The sequence below is a fragment of the Salmo trutta genome, chromosome 36 (genome assembly GCF_901001165.1).
Source record: "Salmo trutta chromosome 36, fSalTru1.1, whole genome shotgun sequence".
NCBI lineage: Eukaryota > Metazoa > Chordata > Actinopteri > Salmoniformes > Salmonidae > Salmo > Salmo trutta.
The window spans coordinates 20,958,223-20,977,283 of record NC_042992.1 but is presented as its reverse complement, the minus strand read 5'-3'; the positions used below and the strand labels follow the sequence as shown (position 1 = coordinate 20,977,283).

Here is a 19,061-nt window from a genome sequence, read left to right as displayed (position 1 = left end):
AAGGAAGAGAAAGCAGCGCGATCAGGCGATGGTGATTTCCTCCTTTTATGGAGTGGAGATCTGTCGGACATTTCCACCTGACCTAATTAAAGCGCCCCTGGCCCAGCTGAGTAAGTGGCAATGAATTAAAGGCTATTCCACCAACTCCATGGGCTTTTTCTACAAACATTTACCAAAATACCTACTAAATTATGAAGGTATAGTCAATCAAAGAGTACTCTATAAACGAGGAATGCATTTACTCAAATCGACTAATAAGATGTATTAGTCACGAAAGAATAAACACTCAAACAATAACAATGTACATGGAAAACATGACATGCAAAATACAAACAGATGACTATCAACTAAATAAGACTCGTGTTTACTTACAGGTGTCTTCAAAATAATATCTAGAGAGAAAGTCTGTCTGGTACAGCGAATTCACTGCCCATTTAACCAAGTGAAAATGGGAAACTCACCCACAACTTTATGATACATATTTTGTGTCAATTTTTTTAAGGACGCACCTCAAATATTGTCACCCCTCCACCACCTCAGGACAAGCGAGCTGATGTTAGATGGGTAAATTGCTGAACCTGACGTTAGGGCCCGTTATACTATAATCTCATATTGTTTGGCAACCTGGTCTCAGAGCATTTTGCATTATTCTGTATGTATATCTGAGACACTCAATTTAGTAAAATGTTACATTTTGCCTTTTTTTATGTAACCATACCAAATATAATATCTCATACTATTTTGAGTGTCTTAGTAAACTAAATCTGTTACGTCTAGTCTATGAGACCAGGCTGTGTGTGGGCATATGAGTAATGCTCACACGCCTTGGTCTTCAAACATGTAAATTGAAGTGTAGTAGCAAGTATGGAACTTTTGTACTTTAACTGTGTTACATGAGAATCCATAGGGACTTCAGTAACTTTGTTACTTTGCTTGTCTATTATCATCTGCTCAGATTGTGTACAACTTGAAATACTCTCTGTTGTATGTCAATGTGCTTTACATATTTCTCTTCTCCCTCCACAAAACATGTTGGAGGCGTGGTGATTTGTTTGGAAGTGTGTGTACTTAAACTGTCTGGACTTTGCTGTTTGCATACCTTCAGTTTCACAGTCGATGGGTCACTCAGTGAGCAGGAGTCACAAGTAGCGGCTGCGGCTTTCTTCTCTTTTCCATTTGGTGGTTAAATGCTAGAGCAACCGCAAACGTGTGGAATTGAGGTTTACTCGGTCATCATGGAGGAGGACAGGGGAAGCCCTCTCTTCAAGTATCCAGTATCTGACTTCCTGTTGACAGTCGGTGGTCTGGTGTTCTTTCTCCTGGACGTGGGACTGGACGCGTGGGCGGTGGTGTCTTTTTATCAGGAAGAGGACTATGTGTTCATGGGACTGCTGGTGTTCCTACTCCTAGGTTCCTCGGCCCTGGTCCAGGCTTTCAGCTGGCTGTGGTACCACTATGACAAGGATGGGACTGAGACCAGGACTGAGAGCCTTGTGAAGAACCTCTGCTCTCTCAAGATCCTCCATTTTTTCCAGATGGGAGTCTACCTCAGGTGGAGTTCAACTGTGTTTACTTGGTGTTGAACTGGAAACAGCACAGGCTGTGTTTATAATCTAAAAAGGTTGTTTTCAGAGTCCTTGTTATTCTGGCAAGCAAGGCTCCTTTAAGAATTCTCCTGCTTTTCTGTTTCCCTTTCTGCTCCACTGATTGTGTTGCAGTTAAAAGGAATAGTCCCGGCTGACAGGAAAAGTACAGCAAATGCAATTGCCTAATACTATGTTTGAAATGATACATAAACATTCCAGAGTACATTGTCAGAGTTGTACATTCATGGAGTAGTACATCATTGAAGTAAATGAGTAGTCAGTTCTCTGAAAGAGTTTCCCACTCATCTCAAGGCAGAAACACCTTTGTAACCACACTTCTTTGTATTATAGAATTAAGATGGTGAATATCGTGTATAAAATCTAAAGTCTCAAGTTACACATACTGCTTGGCTGTCATTCTAGATATGCTGGTGTGGTGAGGATCTCGATATGTGGCTTCTGCTGTGGAAAGCGTTACATGGATGGCGATGCTGTGTATCTGACCCATGACCTGAGCCTGCTGCGCCTCATCGAGGCTTTCTCTGAGAGCACCCCACAGCTTGTCCTCATGATCACTATCATTGTCCAGAGGGGAGAGGTTGAGCCCATCACAAGTACATACATGTATAGACAGAGACTGTGTCCCAAATGACACCCTATATCATACACAACATTGACCAGAGCCCTATGTGCCCTCGTCAAAAGTAGTGCATAAAATAGGGAATAGGGTTCCAAATGTGGCACAGTCCAAGAGGTATGACGCATTGTGGCTGGTATTGCCCTGTAACTAGGCTTCAGAGTTTTCTCCTGACCCTACTCATAATCTAAGAGTAGACTCCAAACATTATGATACATTTTTATCATTTCATCCATTGTCAGTTAGTTGATCAGTCTCTGTTATTTAACTTCCTGTGTTGGTGTTCTCTCTCCCTCAGTCTTGAAGGCACTTGGTTCAGCATCTGCCATCGCCGTCAGTGTGACCATGTATCACCGTTCCCTGCGCTCCTTCCTCCCTGACAAGGCCAAGCAGGGATGGTTCTCCTCCGTGGTCTACTTCCTGTGGAACCTGCTCCTTATTGGTCCACGTGTGGCAGCAGTCGCCCTCTTTGCCTCAGCCTTCCCCTGCTTTATCACTGCCCACTTCCTGTCTTCCTGGATGGTTCTCTTTTTCTTCGCCTGGCGACTCAAGACAGACTTCATGGACAGCGCCGGTGGAGAATGGCTCTACCGGGCCACTATAGGACTCATCTGGTATTTCAGCTGGTTCAATGTTATAAAGGGGGACACCAGGTGCCAGAGCACCCTCTACCACACCTGGATAGGAGTGGATATTGGTATGCTTTGTGGTCTTTGGGTGTGGCAGATGAAGAAGAACCCTCCATATTTTGAACTGCCACTAGATCCCTATGTTATCCTTGGCATTATGATCTCATTCTACATTGTTGGGCTCGGTCTTAAGGTGATATACTACAAGTACAGTCACCCAAAGATCACACAGCTGAGAGAAGACGAGTGTTGCCTCGAACCGGAGCCAAGGTCTGAGCCAGAGGATCTCACCTCAGATTCCCATGACGAAGTGGACTGTAGGCTTATGAGCCATAGAATGGGTCCTACAGAACCAGTCAAAACCTTATCAGACCCTCCAGACCCGGTCATCAGAGTCAATAAGAGGATGAGGAACTTAGCTGATAACTTTTACTCCTGAATGGATCATCAGAGACCTCCTACACATGGAGAAGGCTGTATGGGCTTGTTTGACATTGCAGCCAACATTGCAGTCAGTCTCAATGAGTCATTCAGTCACAATTTACCCACAATGACTAAATGGTCTGTCACATGTGGAGATGGAATCCACATGACAGATGGCTGTGTGAGCGCTTCCCACACTGGTGAAAATACCAAGTTCCTTTAAAAAAAATATTTAATCTTTATTTTGACAGGGAGTCATGCTGAGACCAAGGGCTCTTTTACAGATGAATCTGGAGGCGAAAGAAACGCACACCTGTTTAGGCGAGGTACTGGCTAGCAGTGTTTATTTGTTGTTGGAACATCTGTTTAATGGAATACTTCAGCTCCCCTAATCGTGATATTTCAACTGAACATGTAGGTTGCTCATCTGCACATACTCCGACTCATTTTAGAAGTAAGAGTTATTTTGTACCTCCAGCTAATCGCAATCACTCTATTGAGACATATTGCAGACTTGTTGAAAAATATGTTGGTAATCTCCTTCAGAACAAAACAGGAGTACACATCCTTCCATAATTTAACAGAGAATGAAAAACAAGATTTGCTTGATTTGCTGATAAGGGTGGGTCGGTTATACTCATGGATAGTTCAGTTTATCTAAAGGAGTGTCATAGACAACCACTTGACAACACCTCTTACAAGAAACTCAGAAGTGACCCCACTTCCTAATTTCAGAACACTATCTTTACTGTTCCTACTTTTATTTTGTTCTCTTAAGTCTTGAATCTTATTTAAATGCAGTGTTTTCCATTAGTGTCACCTAATCAGCTTGTTAGACAAATTTTCAGCCGACTACTTTGTCCACTTCATAATCATATTAACTAGGCTACTTTTCATTTAAGTTTCTGTCGAGCCCTCTCTCGCTGGAAGGAACAATATGCATATTCTAGCAATCTATTGATAGGATAGGTGCTGACCTGAGGTGCTGACCTGTTGCGCCCTCGACAACCACTGTGATTATTATTGTTTGACCCTGCTGGTCATCTATGAACATTTGAACATCTTGGCCATGTTCTGTTATAATCTCCACCCGGCACAGCCAGAAGAGGACTGGCCACCCCTCAGAGCCTGGTTCCTCTCTAGGTTTCTTCCTAGGTTCTGGGCTTTCTAGGGAGTTTTTCCTAGCCACCGTGCTTCTACACCTGCATTGCTTGCTGTTTGGGGTTTTAGGCTGGGTTTCTGTACAGCACTTTGAGATATCAGCTGATGTAAGAAGGGATTTATAAATAAATTTGATTTGATTTGACTGTCCTAGATGGGTATTTAAATTCTGGTCAGATCACCAAAAAAAACACAACTTTTTGGTTATTCAACACCCTAAAAGTGTCACTTTCTATACTTTGCTGACATTACACAAGACTGTTACAAAACCTGCAGGGCGCCCTATTGTAGCGGGCATTGACGCAGTAACGGCCCCTTTTATCGACTTTTGTTGACTTTTTATTAGACCACTGGCAGAACAGCTCCCCTCCTTTGTAAAGGACACCAGCAGTATCTCTATTAGTGAATCTCTTGATCCTCTCCCTGAAAATACTTTGTTAGTTACTTTTGATGTTGAGTCATTATACACAAATATTCCACACGAGGGCAGTATTGAAGCCATGGAACATTTTCTTCTGCAACGTGACCCTAATTAATTACCTTCCAGTGCATGTATTATAACATTGGCTGAAATAGTACTCGAACACAACTATTTCATATTTCTAAATGATTTCTTTATTCATACGAAGAGTACTGCTATGGGATCCACTAAGGCTCCTAACTATGATAATTTGTATGTGGGTTACATGGAGAAACAGTCCATTTTCAATCCTCTCAACAAAAAAATATTGTCTAACATTATTTGGAAACTTTCGCGTATGGTTAGGCTAGGCAGTAGGCTTCTATTTGGAGTGATGATCTGTGAGGTGATAACATTTTATTTGCTTTGTGATTTGTCAAAAACTGTAAATGACTTGTCAAGTCATGTCCTCCAGTTCTTGTATACACTATAACTAGTACATTGAAGATTTGTAATATGCTGAAAAGTGGCCAAACTAAGTTCATATTTTTCAGGCAATGGGCGCAGCCATCTTTGACTTTGTTTATTTGCGTTTTATAGTGAATGGCATTCTGGGATTAGGGAGTATTTACTTGTCAGACAAACATGGCTGCCATCATAAAGAGTTGAACTGCTGTTAATTTAGCTGACACACATCTCTTTTCTAAACAATATTGCATTTCTCCCTTGTGCTCACCAGAGATGTGGCACATTGTAAATAAGTCTAACTGTTCGGTCACTAATTTATGTTTTGGTCAGCGCAACCTGTTATTTAGACTGGTTTATGGAATGAGTTTGGCTGTGGATGTGTTCGGTATGATGCTTGGATGATGTTCGCGTTTATCTTTTACAATAAAATATGAAATTGAGGAATAAAGTTGTGAAGACTTATTTCCAATTAGTACAAAACATTATTTGGATGCTTTTCAGATATTGATAGTTTAGACGCGTTTGTTGCACCATACGTTCTGTTGCTACTGTTCCAATCACATTCGTGATGGTACGCTGCAGGGACCGTGCACACAACAATGATCACAAATATGTGATTGTATACATCAAAGGGTTTTAATACATGCAATAGGACAGTGATCACATTTGCAAAGACGATGATTGACCGCTGTCTTGAGTCTTTCAAAGTGATCAGCTCTTTAAAATCCTGCTTTAGCATCTCCGAATTAGGCAGTTTGAAGTCGTTAGACCCAGGCCGCTGCATAGCATGAAAGAAAGCCACTGAGTAATAGCCTTAACAACCTTGTGCCCCAAGATAGCACAAGGTTGTTAATCCAGAAATCTAAACATTTCTGATCTTTGAGCTGCCGACGATTTGAACCGGGCCGGTGGTACATTCCACCAGAGGAAGGGGACAGAGCCTCTGAAGTAATCGGGGCAAACTGTTAGACGAATTGAGCTTCCCATAGCACGGTAAACATTCCAGAAATGTGTATCTGTAGTAGAGTTAAAATGGTTATTCCATCAAACTTCAAATTATTAGAATAGTACACAACGCAGAACAGAACAACCAGTTTGAGGGTCAGTGGCCAAAACCCGCGAACAGGAATATTCCAAATTCAGACAGATGGGGGGAGTCAGATCGCTATGATCGCCAGGAACTTTACTTTTGGTCTCTAATTTTAATTGTTGCGCTACTGGTGATGCCTGTTGATGTTAGGTAGGCAGCTACAGTAGCTGAATGATGTTAACATCTTCGGGTTTTGTTTCATTAAATGTATTTTATTTAATCTGGGTGCTTACGTCACCTAACACCCTGGTACTACCCGTAGCTCCAGTTCTCCTCAGTCCGAGAAAACACTGAGAAAGGTATGTGTTGCAGATTACTCCTTTGTAGAAGTCCATAAAGTGAAATAAATAAAACATCCCAAGGTTAATGCTGTAGGTATTGTTATAAGGGAGTGTGAGACTATTGAAACACGTAACTTTGAGTTTTATTGTTATTAATATAGTTTACAGAGTGCTAAAAGTGTTGCTAGCTAGCATGCCTTTCTGTGATGCAGACGGTTAGCTGGGCGGCCGACTGGTGATGGTGTTGCATTATGGGAGATGTAGTTTTGGCCCTAAGGTCTGAATGGAATAAAGGCGATTTCACGCTGTAACTTGTTTGTGTTGCAGTGTTTTTGTACATGAGTTGCTGTATTTTGGTATTGAAAGCACCTAGCAATGTATTGGGGATGTGAGACAGGATATGTGTTTTACCTTTCTTCATGCTCCTGTGTAGAACAACTTGTGAGATGGTGCATTGGAGACTGATGTGTTCCTGTCTTTTCACAATACTATTGCAGGTATGGTTCTATTGTCTAAGAATTAAGATTATACATTCTTTGTATTAAGGAATGGTTATTTTATACTATACATTATGGCTTTATGTATTAGTGTGATTGTGTGAGTCCGAGAAAACACAGAAAGAACAACTTGTCAGGTGGTGCATTGGAGACTGATGTGTTCCTGTCCTGTCTTTTCACAATACTATTGCAGATCAACATAAAAGCCTAAAAGACAGCCGTAGTGTCGCTCTTCATTTCTTGGTTCTCCTGTGGTGCATAACAGACCCGCTACATATCACTGTCATGAAGTTCTTACTACTGCAGTCTCATGACCACGGCTGATCAGGGTTACATACTGAAATGTTAGGGCCTCCAGCGTGGACATTTTTATGATTAGATGGTAATAACCTCAGGGGATTTAATAAGTGTCATCTCTCACACAATCATTTTCATACAGCTGCTAGCGAGAGGTTCAGAAGCACTTTATGGTGTACATTTGCGTTTTTTGTTCTTTGTATGCAAACATGACTATAAAATGTACAAAGACAATGAAAACCAGGCACTTTCAGAGTCATTTTATTTGTATTTACAATTGCCTTGAGTGTTATTATACACAGGACAACCTTATTGGGCCTTCAACAGTGTTCCGGTCCCAGACAAAAAAGTGGGGTGGGGAAACAAGTCCCTTAAATGTTTTATCGTCAAGGCTTTTTTTCTACAGAAGATCGTCACACTAGCTGAGTATTCAAGAAATAACATGATCAAGTTGAGCCAGATATGTCCCTACAAAGCTGTGCCTTCATAGCTCCTTGCATTTGACAGTTGAAATGTAAAACACTACATGACAGCCAACAGAGACTGGTCAAAATGCACTTATAAAATTGTACATAGTTCTTAGCCTTTAACACAAATCCAAGGGAAATGCAAATAGCAGACCCAGCTTTATTTTAACAATCATAATTTGTTAGCAACAGAGTACTTTTAAATCAGAAACTATCACTGATAGAAATACATGCACCGTAAACACCTAACAAACTAAAATCATACCAACCAAAAGGGTGAAAGGCAAACAAAACTAAAGATGATCTAATGATCAGTTCAACAATAAAAAACAAAACAAGGGATTTTGGTTTGGGTATGCTGACTTCCAAATGTGTGTCAACTTCACAAAACGCCATGTCCAGGACACCCTTCCATTCTAAAGGATCTAATTCATAATTTTACAATGCATCCATTTCCTCTTAACTCCATTAGGTAGTAACATGTACTGTTTCAGGAGAACATACACCAAACATACTGCAAGTCTATATACATGCTTCACCATAGGAGGTGGATCTGGGCACCATTCAAAGTACCATGTGATACAGATTTGATTGTCTAAGCAGTAAAAGCCAGTCACAGCGACTCAAATGCTAGGTGACAGCATTGGCATTCAGTTTTCAACAAAGGGAAGGATGCTATGACTTGGTGAACAAAGCTGCGAATCGTCTTTAAAAGGAGAGAATTTCCGCTGTAACATTTGTCATCGGCAGGACAATAAAAACAAGAAAATAAAACTTATTGAAAAGGAAAAAATACATTTCACATACAGTAAGCTTTTCAGTGCTACTGATAGTTACAAATAAAAGATTTCAGCACCGATTAATGACGGTAAAAGGTGTTAGTAAAATAACACTTAAACTAAAGTGTAACAACAACCATGTTTGATAATGCATTTAACACAACTTAAGTATTTCCCTTAGAGATGATATATTCATATACAATATAGATGGCTAAAAAGGCACAATATAAATATGTACAAGACACTCTAGAAAGATGCAAACAAATACACAAAGAACACATTCTTAACGGTCAAGCTGCAGGGGTGTGTAAAATTGCCAAATCTTCTTCAGGCTCAGTATTGTTTAGTCATAATCTCACAGACCAGGGTTTAATAATATCAACCCTCTAATCAACTCTCTTGACCAGCTAGCTACATGTGGCAACAAAATGTCCCTTGAAATATAGACCAGTTAATAACAGGCATACCATTACCACTGATCAGAACTGTATTGCACGGTCATCCCTGTTTCCCCCCCCAATATGTATAATGACGAGGGTAGATCGACTGACTACACTGCAAACAGACAGCGGCTGTATATTTCTTGGGCACCCCAGCTAGTTCACTGATGAATTACCAACTTGGGGACATATCTTTGTATGCTGCTGTTTCTCTATTCAAAATGTGACTATAGGAAAATCTGTGGTATTTGGAAACTGATGTCACTCCTGGGAAATAAATCAACACATATTTTTGGTAAGTTACCCACCACATTGAAGTAATGGTATCTGGGGTTGTGTGCAAAAAAATAAAAAACACATGCAAATCAACTATAGAATGATTTTACAATTGTGACCTACACACATTTCCATTTATCAATGACTCATGCAGTTGATCTTTGTGATGGAAAATATGTCATGTGAGGTAATCAGGACCATATTGACCAGACAAACCTCCTGTGACTTGGTCTAACATTTCCAGTATTGAACAATAACATAACAATTGCACTGTATCTTAAACATGTGATTGGATTGTGCGATTTGCCATTCCTTTCAGCGAACTGCTTTTAAATGCTATTTGTCAAGTTTAAGTCCCTTTGCAGGAATTCAAGGACACTTAGGGCTGTGCTCTGAGGAACAGTTAGCCCAGTGGGGACAGCTTCTAAAGGTTATGTATACATGTACACACATTGAACTTCAGCACAATGCTGAAGAAATTACACATTGTTTCAAAGGCCTATCCTTGGACTTTTAAAGTAAATTTACAGAGAGGCCTGGTTTGGCTTATCTTAGGTAATAATATACAGCAACCTGGGGTCCATAGATATCATGCAGTGAAATACAGGCTAGGTTCTTCATTGAGTCATTGCCACACATCAGTTTATGTAAAAAGACCACAGAAGACTGTTAGGCTGTTGAAGTCTGACACAGTGGAGAGGTCAGGACAGCTGAGAGAAGGGTGGTTTTTATAATGAGCACAACATTCTATCTCCATGGAGGACATTGTCAGTACTAGAGTATAACTTGTATAAAGGTTACATCCAGAAGGCAATTGAAGGTCATTCCTAAGTAGCCATCTCATCATATGCTTAGAAAAACTAAAACAATTACCAACCCCCATCAATGCTGCCTCGTAACATTGAATTCTGTTTTCAAGCTTTGGAATGAGTGCAAAATAACCAAAAAATTATAAAAATAATTCATTTTGTGACATTATCCTTTCATGTATAGCTACTGAGGGCTCTAAAACAATCCAAAGCGTCCATCCGTGATGCCCGACAGTGCTACAGACCTTTGCTTTGGTCGATCCACGAATGAGAGTGTGTGAATCCCAAATGGCACCCTTTCCCATATATAGTCACTACTTTTGAACACTACTTAGTCAAAAGTAGTGCACTGCATAGGGAATAGGGTGTCATTTGGGATGAACCCAGAGGTTTGTCTTCTTCCCTTTAGTTGTGTCCTCTCTGACTGCTGTGCCCCAGTGCCAGGATAGCTGCCATAGGGAGAGTGCTGCTGGGCAGGAGCCCTGCATCAGACTATGTCTGTCCAGTCTGCTTCCCAACCACTGCCATCCCCAAGTCCACCTCAGTTCAGTCCATGGCCATCACACTGGGGCAAGAGTAACTCACTAGGGCCAGCAGGTGTGTAAGGGTGTGTATGTGTGTGTATTTCAGAGGGCTGGGGTGGAGCCGAGTACCTAATAATAATAATAATAATAATAATAAAGAAAAGAAGAAGTCACTCCACAAGCGAACAGTGGTGTGACTGACTGTTTCCCTCTGTGTCAGACCTCTATCCCTTCCGCTCTACAAGAAATCTAGCTCCAGAGCTTGGTGGAGGGATACTAGGTCCCCGTGGGTGGAGATACGCCAGAAAGGCATGTTGTGCTACAAAAACAGAGCAGAGATACCAACAGTCAAATCAATACACCAAGACTAATTTCCTGCAGTGTTGAGTGTAAATGGTGAATACCAGAAGTACTTGACATACTGTATGCAACACATAAGAATTACTGCCGGCTGTTTGTTCAGTCTTAATACCTTGTAATATGCAGCCGATACCCAAATGCACATAGGCCTACCTGTTTTGCGGCAAATTCCTCATCACGGCCATCTCCTACCACCACATAGGTCACCTTCTTCCCAAAGCGAGAGACGATGCGCTCAAAACAGCTCTCTTTCCCTACAGAAAGACCACAGCAAAATCATAAGAAAATAGTCACAAGGACACACACTAGTAGATTGACTTTCAGCTGAGATACTCAAATGGCTTTAATCAATTTCATCCACCTTGGATCAAATACAAATCCTTTAAACCCCACGGCTATGGAGAACATGGGTTAAAGTCTGTGTGTTAGTGGTTTAGTTTACCTATCTTGGTGGCACTGTAGATGTTTTCTATGGGGAAGACGTCCCCCAGGCCATAGAGCAGCACCTTGGCCAGAGCAGGCACCAGCTGGGTGGTCGTCACCAGGACATTCATACACTTACCCCTGTGGACACGGATGCACACACAAACTCCACTACTATACACTTCCAAATTTCAGTAAAAAAATAATAATAAACACTGTAAAATAAGAAAATAGATTGTCTAAAATGTCAAACTCACTGTGCTGACCTGGACTGGATGAGCAGCAAGGATTTGAGTGCCGTACTGAGCCAGGCATCCGTCACATTTTCCATCTCAGACTGCAGTCGAAGGAGCAGCTCCCTCTTCATGGGACTCAGCAGGCCTATAGGAGAGCAAAGGAGTTAGATGTGTTATTACCAGGAAAGGCCCAATAACACAATTATAGCATCACTAATTTCTTGCATTGATGCCATATATAAAAACAATACCATCAGAGCAGGGCGTTTAAAGGTTATTACCACAGCAACCAGGAGATGGCGCAGGAACACATTTACAACCTCCCCATCGCCCTTGTTTTTTTCTCCATCTATTGGTATCTGGCTTTTGATCTGGCTGTTATATCAATGTCTGGTTAAATTCTAGATTCCAGGATGCTGCACACAAAAAAATGACTGTGCACAAACAGGAATATTCCTCCCAGGCAATACTATGACAGGGCAAGAGTACACAAAAGCATAGCGTTTTTATTTGAACAATGCATCAACTTTTAACGTCTCAAAGTAATATTGTGGATATTAATATTCAGATGTCATCAGTGTTTGGACGCCGTGCCTTAAGGGTTTCCCAGTAAGTCACAGTCCGGTGATTAGTCCGAATTTGAAGACAAACACATCTCACCTCCCACGTTGCATTTGTATCCATTGTAGAGGTCCTTTAGACGGCGGTAGCGGAAGGCCAGTTTCCTCATCCACTCCACCCCACCCTGGACTCCAGTGGTGGCCCCTGGGGCCCCTCCACCACTGGGGCCATTGAAGCCGTCCGCCAGGAAGTTATAGGTGCTGAGAGGAGGAGGATGAGAGGATTGTATGTGGCGAGCGAGGAAATTAGGGTTACTGAGTCTCTACCGTTTCCTGATATAAGCATCACAAATCATCATTATTTAGCTAAATAGTATGGCCTTTTGCATTTACTGGTTGTTTCCAGCAGCACCATAACTGAAGACATGTCCATACCTCAGATCCTGTCCATTGTCATCAGAAGCCATGTCTTCAACATGGACCTGGTCACACTCCTCCAGGTCATTGAAGAACAGGTGTGTATCTGCCAGCTCAAAGATCAGCTCCTCCATCTGAAGGCCCAGGTTCAGTACTGTGGCAGGGTCCTACACAACCCCAACAGGACAGAGGTTATATTCATATCAATAGAAATCTTACCACATATCAACAGAGAAATTCTCTCTATTATACAGATGTGTAAAATAATAGATTACAGCGCTTGTGATTTCCCCAATGCATCTTCATTCCTAAAGACACACCTTGCCAAACTTCTGAGCGAAGGAGCCGGTGAGCAGAGAGTGGAAAATTATGATGGTCTCATCCAGATCCCAGAGAAAGATTCTCTGAAAGAGACAGGAGAGGAATGAGTCAGTAACTAAAGAGTGCGATTAATCAGAAATTATTCAATTTATAAAATTACATGAACATGTAAAAACAAAATAACATGTTATAGAGCAGATACATAAATAACAAAGACAATTAAAGAACCAGTCACCTGAGTAGCTGGTTAATTTGTAAGTCTGTATATGAATGACTGCATTTTTTTAAACAGTCTGAGGTGGGGTTTTTTAAAGTGTTTTTTAAATGTATGCTTTGGCCACAAATACGAGGATAGGATGAGTCAACAACATTATTTGGGTACGAATCAACAGACAACTTTTAAAAAGTGAGATTTTCACTGGAAAGTTACTTTAAAAATAACCTCATCTGAGTAGCTGGTAAATGTGTATATGACTGAGTGAGTAAGTGGTTGTGCATCTCTGTTCATGTGGGTCCTATAGTTACCTCAAGGTCGTTGTCAGTGGGCTGGTTGCTGTCTGATTTCTTGGCCTTCCCCTTGGCCTTGCCAGCAGGGTTCCTCCTCCCTGCCTCATCCTGGTCCCGGGCCCCCGTGGGGAGAGCCACGCCTGCCGGGAGGGCCACTCCGGTCGGGAGGTTCTCACGTGGAGACGCGTCTGAGGGAGAGGGCAGACAGGTTGTGGATTGATAGTTGACAATTCAGTTGAGCACTGACACAATTCAGTTGAGCACTGACACAATCTCCCATGTTTCTGAATGTTGAACACCTCAGCCTAAATGGCCTAATAAGCCTGTAATCAAAGCAATGTTGATAACACATTAACTACTGGATCCCAGTGTTATCCATCCAGCTATATTCTAAACATGGAACTGACATTCATCCGGTAAGGCAGTGTGACACCGATAACGGGAGTTATCAGAAGTACCTATAGATACCTGCATGGTCCTAAGGTAAGACTAGGGTTGCAAAGGGAGGGTATATTACTGGAAACTTTCGAGGTTTACCAGTAAACTACCAGAATGTTGGCATCTTTCAAGAATTTTATGTAATCTATCACAAGAAATCTAATGGCCCTTTTGGGTACTTCAGGTTTTTACAGGTGTCTAATGATCTATGGCCCACTATGTGGCCTTATCACATGTAAACTATTTTAATTAAACAAGATGATTTTAACAAAATATAATGACAAAGCTGTTAACATTATCCTAAATATAAACCATTGGTGTTTAATATCCTTTATATTTTTTATTTATATTTATTTTAATATGTATTAGTCGTCAATGTTTTGGTGTCAAACTGGTGGCACTAGTGAAAAACGTCAATCAATGGAAGAGTTGCAGAGTTAATTGAAAATAATGAAATTGTTGATTAGATATTTTTTTCTCCATTAATTAGGATATTTTCTCTTGAATCATATTGGCCTATCTACTAGAAAAACTCATGGACACTGATAAACAATGAATACTATACAAGAATACATTTGTTAAAAGTTATTCAAGTATAAATTACCAAAGTTACCATAGATTGCTATTGATTCTGTTAATTACCAAAATTACGTTAACTACCAGTAGCTGGGACCAACTTCTTCATTAAAGTCCATGTTGGTGGAGATGAATTTGTGCACCTGCGGGTCCATAGAACTCTACCTCACGCTGGTGGGAAACTGGAGCTTCATGGCGTACAGACTCCCAAAGCTCACCATGATCCCATTGGTTTCTTCTGATTACCTGTAACTCCCTGCAGGGGATGCCACACTCCATGCCTGGATCATGTGTACCCTTGTTTATTATGACAGTACTAGCTATTGTTATGAGGTAAAGCTGAAGTACCTGTAGTGCTGGGCAGTCCAGCGGAGGCACTGCCCTCCGTCTTGATGGCTGGATAGCCAGCCACACCCACACTGGATCCATTCCCTTCGCTATTGGGCTGGCCGGCGAGCACGTAGCTAGGAGGTGGGGCGTAGTACTGAGGGAACTGGGCCTGGCCCAGAGAGTTATAGCAGCTGAACTCCTGCAGCACGAGAGACACATACAGAGAAGGGACATGAAACAATCAAGGATGGATTTACAGGCTGTGTCCCACAGGGCTCTGGTCAAAAGTATGGCAGTTGTGAGGCAGCCATACTCCATTAGACATACTCCGTAAATGCATTGTGCCTTGACCCTGCACCGCACTGAAGGCTCTGTGTAGAGATTTGTGTGTTGCCGTAGGTTGCAACTTTACATATGCTCCAGTGACGTTTTGCTACAGAGACTAGGGCTGTTGCAGTGACCATATTAGCGTCACACTGGCAGTCATGACCGCAGTAAAATTCTACATGAAAGTTGAGTCACGGTAATCTCCTTTTATGCACTCTGGACATGCCTCAGTAGTAGCCTATCCAACTGGCTAACGACCATCAGGTCCTAATGGCCTGCTACTCGGGGCTCTATTGTCCCTCTAACCACTGACAATGGAAAAATCACATCAAAAACTCACCTCATTATGATTGATAAATTCGAAGAAAGAAGTTCAACAATAGGTTGGCCATTCGGGATGTTGTTTCAAAGCCTAACAACTAAAAAAAATGGACAGCGCTTTCTAAGGAGACGATTCATTCAAAAATACCCATACGCATATTAGAGCTTATTAATAAGCATAGGCCTATATGAGCCCAAGCCCCCCCCACCCCCCCCCCCAAAAAAAACGATTGGGCCGTTATACAATACATAACCAACGAATAATACACATGGCAGAAAAACATTTAAAAAAAAATACTGATTCAAGATATCTTTGGTACATGGTCTAGCCTACATTAAACCAATTCTGATTTAGCCTACACTTATAGTAAATTTGTTTAAGATTTTGAATAACTTAGTAATAGGGATTTTTATTTGAATAATTAATAGATTGACAGATTACCTTTAGCTACAGAATATCTCACCACTGAGTTGCCATCTCCTTCATTCCTTTCTCCAGCGCACAGAGAGGGGCTGTCAACAGTTTAATGAAAAATGTTTTGTGAAAACATGTTACTATCGATGTTCCCCAACAGATTTCACTTGGTTTCTCAAATTAAGCAATGGGTAGCTGCTAGAACAGGGCTGGAGAGCCCATGGCATACAGAGTTTGGGCGGAATATCACCTGTTGAGCAGCGAATTAACCAGAGTTGACCACCCAACATGAGTGAAAAACGTACCGTCGGGGAAAGTGGCCTCCGTTCGCTATTCCAGTGCATAAGGATGACATGTCTTTTTTGTCTTGACCCTGTTCCTGCCCATTTGATAATGGGCCATTCTAAATCTAAATATATTTTACATATTGGTAAAAACAAGATTAAATGGAGAATAGTCTGATGGGTGAAAATATGATCACTTGATGAGAGAACAGTACGTGCAACCTGAGGCAAGGAACAGAGCGCAAACTTTTTTTGTAACTTTCTCAAAATGATCAATAGCCTATAGCTGCATCATGCAGCCCAAATATATTTGGATTGCTAAGGCCTTCTAATGTTTGTATCATTTATGACTCAAGTTGCCCCAAAAAATCTTTAAAAAATAAACTCTACATCTAGCATATAGGACCTGTTTCAAATTCTCACTTTTACACTCAGCACTCTCGCTCCGGAAAAATATCCGTTCCATTTTATTTAGCTAAGTTCAATTATATTATTCATACTATAAAGGTAGCCTAGTGGTTAGAGCGTTGGACTAGTAGCCGAAAGGTTGCTAGATCGAATCCCCGAGCCGACAAGGTAAAAATCTGTCGTTCTGCCCCTGAACAAGGTAGTTAACCCACTGTTCCTAGGCCGTCATTGTAAATAACAATTTGTTCTCAACTGATTTGCCTAGTTAAATAAAGACGAAATAAAAATATTCTGTTCTGAAAAAAAAAATAAAAAATTCTTTAGACCACCTAAAATAAATAATGAATGTATTGTGATGGTGTATATTAAATTGATTTATTAGACTTTAAATGTAGATGTTCCAAAAAGGCACATATCAGTGGCTTGTATGCTGCTTGTATGAGTGGAACCTGGAAATGCTAACCATGTTTATGTTAATTAATGGTAAATTACTGTGAGACCAGCAGACTTTCGCATGACAATAACCAGCTGCCAAAATGTCATGACCCCGACAGCCCTAACAGAGACCGTTCAGATGGATTTTTTTGCTTTTCGAGGCCCTAATTTCCCTGGTCAAAGCTAGCTAGTCCTTACCTGGTGAGTCACTGTAGGTGTAGCCGTGGTAGCTGAGGGGATGTTAGTGTACACACTGGATGTAGTGAAACTGGAGCCTGGCGGAGAGAAAACAGACACCTCAAAACATTGGAAAAACACAGACAAGAATTAATACTTCATCTCAATCCATTTCAATGAATAGATCATTCACGCTAGTGAGCACAGTAACCGTAGTAGTGAAAAGTGCAAAAACACATCTGCATAAATCGTAGCACCGATTTTCTTGTCCAGTAAGCATGTGCCTGACTTGCACTATTGGACTGTTCAGAACCATAATGTGCTGGCTTGGATATTGTCCTTCCACATTGCCTTTTCCAGAACAGTTAGAGCAACTATTGTGGATGCGTAACCAGGCCAGGCCAGCCCAGCACAGCTTGGCTCAGTTTGGCCCTGTAGTGTGAAACAAGCATTGGTTGGAAATATTATTATATGAGGTGCACTTATTGGCGTTGACAGAAAGCAGATGTTTCTGGTTTTCAGGAACACAGTATTTTCAACCTAACTTCCGTTTGCCCTGAATAACAGAAGTAGGGAATCCTCTCAGGCGTCTGCCTACATCTGCTACGTTAGGTTATATGATGTGAGTCAAGGTGGTGAGATTGATAGATGGCGATGGCTTGCCTTGGCTGGGGTATGAATAGTGCACCTGGCCTGGCTGGGTTGAGGTATATGCAGAGCTGAAGCTGAGAAACCCAGGCTGGCCAACAGAAGGCACTGCATCAGGCAGCCCTGTCTCTGTCTTAACACCTGGCCACATAGCACCTGAGGGAGGGATGGACAGAGAGAGAGAGGGGGAGAGGGAGGGGGAGAGAGGGAGCAAAAGGTAGGAGAGGGAGGTGTAAAAGGAAATTAAAAAAAGATTTAGAGAAGGAAAAGAGTTAGAAAGACCTTTCAGTCAAAGGGGTGAAACTTATTGGAAATTTTAGGGCATTTGAATCAGTGCAAAAGCTTGACGAAGCGTAACAAGCGTAATAATGAACGAACAGAAGCGTAGTGTTGGGTTATTGTGCAGGTGACGTTAGGAGAAGACCAGGGAGGTGAATAGTGTGTGTGTGTGTGAGAGAAAGCGAGATCAAGGACTGACCGAATGGTGGGAGGCCGTAGGTCTGTCCTGCCTGGGGGAAGGCGGTGTACACAGTGGACTGGGTCAGAGGAGGGAAGGCCACCTGGCTGCTGTACGACGTGACGGCTGGGCTGTGGGACAGACGGGACTGTGAGACCTACTGGAGGAAAACTATCTTCCCAATAGCATGCAGTGGAGAGCTGGGCCCGCATTGATCAATTGTTTCAGAGTAGAAGTGCTGATCTAGGATCAGGTCCGCCCTGTCCATGTAATCTGATGCATGATGATTTAAAAGGCCAAACTCATCCTAGAGCAGAACTCATACCCTGAGACGCATTGTGAATATGGTCCCTGGGCCCCCATTTATCAAGTGTCTCAGATAAATAGTGCTGATCTAGGATCAGTTTAACATTTTAGATCATAATAGTTCAGATTATTATGGACAGGGCGGACCGGATCCTAGATCAGCACTTCTACTTTGAGACACTTGATAAATATGGGTCCTGACCAGAACTTTTTAATATCTAGAGTTTCCACAGACAGATTCTTACATTAATATTTATACAGTAGAACTAGAAGTCATCACACACTGATTACTTCTGTCTGCACAAAGCATTTCCCTGTGGGAACAATAAAGTTTGAATTGAACTGTCATGC

The 19,061-nt window shown here is 41.6% G+C and overlaps 2 protein-coding genes across 5 annotated transcripts in view; one reads left to right on the top strand and one right to left on the bottom strand.

Moving 5' to 3' along the window:
- Positions 1-1,110: 1,110 nt before the first annotated feature.
- LOC115175623 (XK-related protein 8) lies at positions 1,111-4,285 on the top strand. Its single transcript, XM_029735011.1, has 3 exons — positions 1,111-1,552; positions 2,010-2,200; positions 2,522-4,285. Exons 1-3 carry the CDS (start codon positions 1,188-1,190, stop codon positions 3,289-3,291), a joined length of 1,326 nt encoding a protein of 441 aa, XP_029590871.1. The 5' UTR covers positions 1,111-1,187; the 3' UTR covers positions 3,292-4,285.
- A 3,429-nt stretch (positions 4,286-7,714) lies between these two features.
- LOC115175622 (eyes absent homolog 3) overlaps positions 7,715-19,061 on the bottom strand; it is a 28,416-nt gene continuing 17,069 nt past the window's right edge. For 2 of the 4 annotated variants that reach the window (XM_029735008.1, XM_029735007.1), the window contains exons 7-18: positions 18,426-18,535; positions 17,963-18,103; positions 17,321-17,397; positions 14,951-15,131; positions 13,607-13,776; positions 13,081-13,164; positions 12,779-12,927; positions 12,444-12,604; positions 11,805-11,928; positions 11,567-11,688; positions 11,278-11,378; positions 7,715-11,083 (exon numbers count right to left, since the gene is read on the bottom strand). In XM_029735008.1, the coding sequence (XP_029590868.1) occupies positions 11,003-11,083; positions 11,278-11,378; positions 11,567-11,688; positions 11,805-11,928; positions 12,444-12,604; positions 12,779-12,927; positions 13,081-13,164; positions 13,607-13,776; positions 14,951-15,131; positions 17,321-17,397; positions 17,963-18,103; positions 18,426-18,535 (1,501 nt within the window). In that variant the 3' untranslated portion in view covers positions 7,715-11,002. The remainder of the gene's footprint in view (positions 11,084-11,277; positions 11,379-11,566; positions 11,689-11,804; positions 11,929-12,443; positions 12,605-12,778; positions 12,928-13,080; positions 13,165-13,606; positions 13,777-14,950; positions 15,132-17,320; positions 17,398-17,962; positions 18,104-18,425; positions 18,536-19,061) is intronic. The other 2 variants (XM_029735009.1, XM_029735010.1) reach the window with 2 other exon arrangements.